At 35.1% G+C, this 6,000-nt stretch overlaps 1 protein-coding gene across 5 annotated transcripts in view; it reads left to right on the forward strand.

The window, feature by feature from the left end:
• AP3B1 (adaptor related protein complex 3 subunit beta 1) overlaps window positions 1-6,000 on the forward strand; it is a 164,352-nt gene that overhangs the window by 92,698 nt on the left and 65,654 nt on the right. For all 5 annotated transcript variants that reach the window (XM_072859652.1, XM_072859650.1, XM_072859651.1 and 2 more), the window contains 2 exons: window positions 3,467-3,653; window positions 4,616-4,746. In XM_072859652.1, the coding sequence (XP_072715753.1) occupies window positions 3,467-3,653; window positions 4,616-4,746 (318 nt within the window). The remainder of the gene's footprint in view (window positions 1-3,466; window positions 3,654-4,615; window positions 4,747-6,000) is intronic.

Below are 6,000 nucleotides of genomic sequence, written 5' to 3' on the forward strand. Positions count from 1 at the left end.
ACCAGCCAAAGACACTAAAAGAGCTCTTTCCCCAAGTGACGGAAAGGCAGGTAAAACTCATCTGTTAAGTCTTGTTTGGAGAAAAGCAGATGTGAGCACAAAATTCTGGAGAAAATAAGTCTTCATTATTTTTTTCCCTTTCTGTAAATATATTGTTTTATTTGCTGATAATTTCTTTAGGCATATGTTCAAGCAGTTAATGCAGCACATTCTCAGAAATGCTTTTTAAAATTCAGGATTTTTTATAAGAATTTCCAATATCCTTTAAATCCTGTGATCACCCCATGAATTTTCAAAGGCTGTTTATAATTTAAGGAAGAGTTTCAGGTTCAATCCTATCTGGATAAATCTATAATAAGAACAGGCTTTCTTCTGGTTGTCTATGTTGTTTGGTAAACTTGCTTCCTTTTTTTCATCACTTAGGGACATAAAAATCCTTATGAATGTGTTACATAGCTGTCTAAATGGAGCTCATATAGGAGAAAGTATTATGTAGAAAATGTCATCTAATTGCCTTAGCTATTTTTTGCATAAAGCAGGAAGAATAAACAGATTTTGATGGGTTTCTGTTGTGTAACAGGGCAGGACTCCCACCAGAAAAAGTCCTGAGTAGTCCTAGTGTGTAAATAGATTTGTCAAACATTGTTTAGCACAATAGCCTTATCTTACGTATCTAAAGAATCAAGTTACTGCAAGCTAATGATATAAAAGAGTGGGTAGATAGCTGTTTCTTTCCCATTATAGAGCCTCATTTGTTGGTGATACTTGCATTATACAGTTTTTCAAGTGGAGACCTACCAAAACATTAATTGCTGGTAAGATAGATTAAATTCTTAGATAGAACTATTGCCACTAGAAGATTTCTAGAAATGTTGCTAAAGGATGACTTGAAGTATACTTTTCATATTAGCCAAACCAAAATATACAAAAAATAGTAACAGATTCTACCAGTGTGGAGATAAAAGAAATTATATTATGCCTATATAATGAGCATGTCCAGATAATAGGCGATGTTGACGTATGGTAATAAATGTATTATATCATATATCAGAATACTTTGTCTTACTGTTCTATGAAGCAGTCATGGTGTGCAGATTCTGTCATATTTCACCAAATTAACGTGCTTGCTCAAATAATTTTCAGCTTCTTATGGATATTCCTTTGTTGGAAAAACTGATGTGTATTCATTAGTTTATTTTTTGTTTTTAATTAAAATTAATTGTTTCTATTAGCTACCTCCATGTAGAAAAGCTTCGCTACTTGTTTGGTTGCATTGCTGTAAGACAAGAAACAAAAATAGTTTTTTCTTGCTGTTTTCATAAAAACTATTTATACTATATATGATGCTTTCAAGGAGACTTCTTGCAGGTATGGAGCATTCTTCCATATGAATTTGTTGTGTCTTTATCTGTACTGGATGATGCGGGAAAGATATCTTAGGGGAGAGGAAAGGGAGGAGGAAAAGTGAAAGGAATCATGGAGAAAATGATCCCATTAAAGAACATGCAGTCTTTCAGGATCAACTCTTTATGTCATTTCATCTACGCTCACTGAAAATGTGCCCACCAGGACAGCAAGGCCCTCAACTTTTCCCATCCCTATAACAATTCGCAAGTAAAACCCACTGTTTTTTATGATCCGTTCTACCAGCCTTTCTGCCATGACAGCAAGGAGTCTTGTTTTGTTTTACAGAGGAAAAGTGATGGCAAAGGCTGCAGGGGGTACCCCTCATTTAGTTTAATTCATGCTACCCGGGAACCCTCCCTTCCAATTCCATTTAGATTGACCAGCATAAGTCCTTCATGAATGCAGGTTACCTATGTTCTGTCTGATGTAGTTGTTTAAAATTTTATGCCCTGATATAGAAAGAGCTGCCAATAAGCTGTGAAATACATATGGGAAAGTTTCACCTTTCCCAGACTTAAGACAGTACCTTGGGGGAAAAAATATCTTTTCACGGAACCATCCTTGGGTATCAGAGAGAAAAAAGAAACAAAAAATGTTTCACTGAAAGGTTTTTTTAACAATGCTTTTACTGTTATTCTAATGTAATATGACTAATTTCTTCAAATCTTTGGTACTATAGGGTATTTTGTGAAATGCTTACATACATTGCATTGTATGTGGTTAAAATTAAAACTATTTCTTGTTTACTGTTTATTTCACTTACAGGAGTTAATGTTCTGAAAAAATATTCTTACATCTCTAGAAAAAACTTTAACTTGCATCCTCAAGGTGGACATTATTAAACTGAACTTTTCTTAGCAAATTGCACATAACAAAACTGACTGTTTGGGGGTTTTTTTTAACATTTTTCTGCTCACATGATTGAAACTGTGTTATTGTTATAACAGTAGCATGATAAACAAGATATATATGCAAGGATGTTTCTTTGTATAAAGAAGAGAAATCCTCCTTGACGATAAATTTTTAACCCTGTGTTATTCATCCATTCTGGGTTGAAATACTAAAAATTTACTTATTTATGATGGTATATTATTTTTGCTCTGTTTCCTGTTTGCTTTATATATAAAGAAAGTGGCATACTTCTTTCAAATGTATCTAATGGATACAAGTCTGTTCAGCACTATTGTTCTGGTTACACTACGTTATTTCTAAGATACTGGGAAAGTCTCCCTGATTTTTTATTCTTTTTTTTTAGTTTAAAAAATTTAACTGAATTATTAAAATTATTTAATATTCTCAGACATCAAATTAGGAAGTCCTATTATGCTGTAAAAAGCTGTGATAATATAAGTTGGTCTCTTACATAAATAAATAAATGACCGATATTACTGGAGGCTTAAAGCTTCAAGAAAAAAATGGAAGAAGTCTTTTATCCTGGTTTTTAGAGGGCATCAGCAGCTTGCTTTTATGAAAAAGTAACAGCTAAATGCACTGCAAATAATTTGCAGTAATCCAGTTCAGTGATTCATGTGTCTGCTTTAATGGGTCATAATTCAGGATAAAGTAACTGAGTGCAGTCAGAGTGCAGACACTGCTTATGCCAGGGACAGTATCTCTTCATAAAACACACCTCAGCAGAAGCAGTTTGCCAGCCCCCTAATACCCTCTGATGTTTTGATGTCCTGCATATTTTTCCGATTAAGTTTTGAGTGCCATGTTTTTAGTTGTATTTCCACATTCATTATCCTCACGTAGACCCTTCAGCGGGTTTGCCATATATGATTATTTTTTTAATGATGCCTTTCTTTCCACTTCAGCAGTTTAATAATCTAGCACATGGCTGCTTCTCAGTACTCAGCATTCACCTCCCCAATACAGAAGAGGACATGTGCTTTGGCTTCAGAATTCCATTTGCAGCTTTAGAAATGCATATTCCCTGTGGAACAACATTTGTTTGACATAACCATTCATTTTTATTACCTCTTTAAATATGTTTATCCAGAGTTATCAATAATCATAAATAACTTGTATTCTGTTCTTGTCCTGTTTTTTTCCACAGACAAAATTGCTTACGCAGTACGTATTAAATCTCGGCAAGTATGATCAAAGCTACGACATCAGAGACCGTACAAGATTTATTAGGCAGCTTATTGTTCCGAATGAGAAGAGTGGAGCTTTAAGCAAATATGCCAAAAAAATATTTCTGGCACAGAAACCTGCCCCATTGCTTGAGTCTCCTTTTAAAGGTATAACTGCCAAAATCATTTGGTAAATGTTCATTGTCTAAAGGAATGTGGCATCCTATTCTGTTTCAAATATGCTTACAAATTGTGTCACTTAGCAAACACAAATGATTAATATGCAAGGGTACTCACTCTGCTTACTTGCTTTTCAGCAAGCAAGGTTTGCATGGTGCAAACACAGTGCCCTTCTCTGATGATAAACCCTGACAAACCAATCCATTTCTATTCATGTGGATTTTAAATTTGATTTAAATAACAGAAGGTGTGTCTTTTGAGGAAAACTATTCCTCAGTTTAGGAGAATAGCTCTAGTCTTTTATATGGACTTTAATAGAAGATTGTTAATGTGAGTATTGCAAATGTTTTATGAATCTGAAATAAATTAAATCTCAATAGATTAGGTTTTTATTATTTTCTCCAAAGTCATGATTTTCCCTTTGCGTTTTCCTTGTCTTTTTACAAGTAAGAACCATTGTCTGTCTTCTCAAATTAAAAGGTTATCAGCTTATCTTAATTAAAAATGCTCTGTTATCGTGATGATTTGCAATTTTAATTTTCATACTTACTTAGTCACAGTTTTGAAGCTCTAAAAGGAGCTCCATTTTGAAGAAAAACTATTAAAATTCTGGATGTGTTTGTGCCAAGACATGTATATGGATTGTTTAACTGTGCTGTCATTCTTAATATTCACAGTAAAGTAATTTTTAGAGAAGCTACATTTCAGAGCAACACCTCTAAACACACTGACTGATTAGCTTTTTTATTGACCATTATGGGGGAGATTATTGTAATCTATGGACTGAAATCAGTTTTTTGACCTATGAAGAGCTTCCTAGTTTATATTTATTCCATGACATTTGAGGTAATATAATGGCAATTACCTTTAGCCCTGATTAAGATTGCTCTTTGTGGTAGAGCTCATGGTGTTTGTGTATTTCTCCCCTCCCCCCCCCCTTTTTTTAATAGATCGGGATCATTTCCAGCTTGGCACCTTGTCTCACACGTTGAACAGCCGAGCCACTGGCTACCTGGAGCTGTCCGACTGGCCAGAGGTGGCGCCTGACCCCTCCGTCCGAAACGTTGACGTAGCCGAGTCGGTACGTCAGCATTATTAAAAGTAACTTCACTGAAGGTGCTCGTCAATATAGAATATTAGCCTAAAGTACAAGTATTAAATACTATCTGTATGCCGTACTGAAAAACATTGATGCATGTGAACATCTGTGTTGCTTATTTTAGCTTGGAAACGGAACATTTGGAAACCTGCACAATGCTTGCTCTTTTCTTTTTAATGAGAAGTGGATCAATTGTAGGCCACTTCTGCTTCGCTCGTGGATTAAATGCGCTTTTTTCCCCTCCATCTCACTTTTGATTTCATACCTCTCATATTCGCTGTGCTGCAGTATGTTAATTGCTGTTAATGATGAGTATAGCTGGACTACCAAAGCAGGAGGTGAGTGGAGGTTTGTTTGTGTACAAATCCAAGTCTAAACAGAAAAAATAGGTAATATAAACAAAAGGCAGTGGCAGGGGGAAAACTTCTATATGTTTCGAAGTGCAACGTTTGGAAAAGACCAGGGTTTACATTTCAGATCATCTGGAGAGAATTAGGAAAGGTTATAATAGAAAAATATAATCTATTAATGCACTAGTCATTTGTTGACATTACAAGACTGGTCTTCTACTACCAATAGCTTGTTGTTACTGGATTGTAAACTTTGAAGCAAAGTCATACTCTGGTACCAGAATTGTGATTTATGCATCAGGTACCAGAGTCCTACTAAATGTCAGTGAAAGTTATTGAACAGTATCAGAAATGTAAATGTATTGGAATATAGTGTGCTGATGGTGCTCCCAGAGGTATGCCATTGTAACAGGTATACCCGGAAAACCATGTGGTCCTTGTCAGGAGCCAACTTTTACAGTAAATCACACATGAATTAATTTGCGTGTAAGGCATTAGGCATAGAATGGGTAGAGAAATTCTAAAAAATAGGTATGACTTGCAGAAGCCAGTGAACAGCAATGTGGTAGAACAAGCATTTCTCCTTAGTAGTTTAATATTACTTGTCTACCTTCTTATATACATTTCAGGAAAAGAGGTATTTGTTTACAAACTTCTGAAAGCTTTTATGAGGAGAATCTGAAGGCAGTCAGCTCAAGCGGGGGATTATAAGTGATAGGGTTGGCCTGAAAGAATGTGTGGAGGTGCCTTTGTCTATAAAAACAAAAAGTATTGCAGGAAATTGGTCAAATAGAGTAACATCCATCTACAACATAATAGAAAATATCTCCCTCCAACCATTTAAATGACAAAACAAACATGAAAATCCTTTCCCTGTGTTTTTTTT

This window comes from Ciconia boyciana, chromosome 4 (genome assembly GCF_034638445.1).
Source record: "Ciconia boyciana chromosome 4, ASM3463844v1, whole genome shotgun sequence".
Classification (NCBI taxonomy): Eukaryota; Metazoa; Chordata; class Aves; order Ciconiiformes; family Ciconiidae; genus Ciconia; species Ciconia boyciana.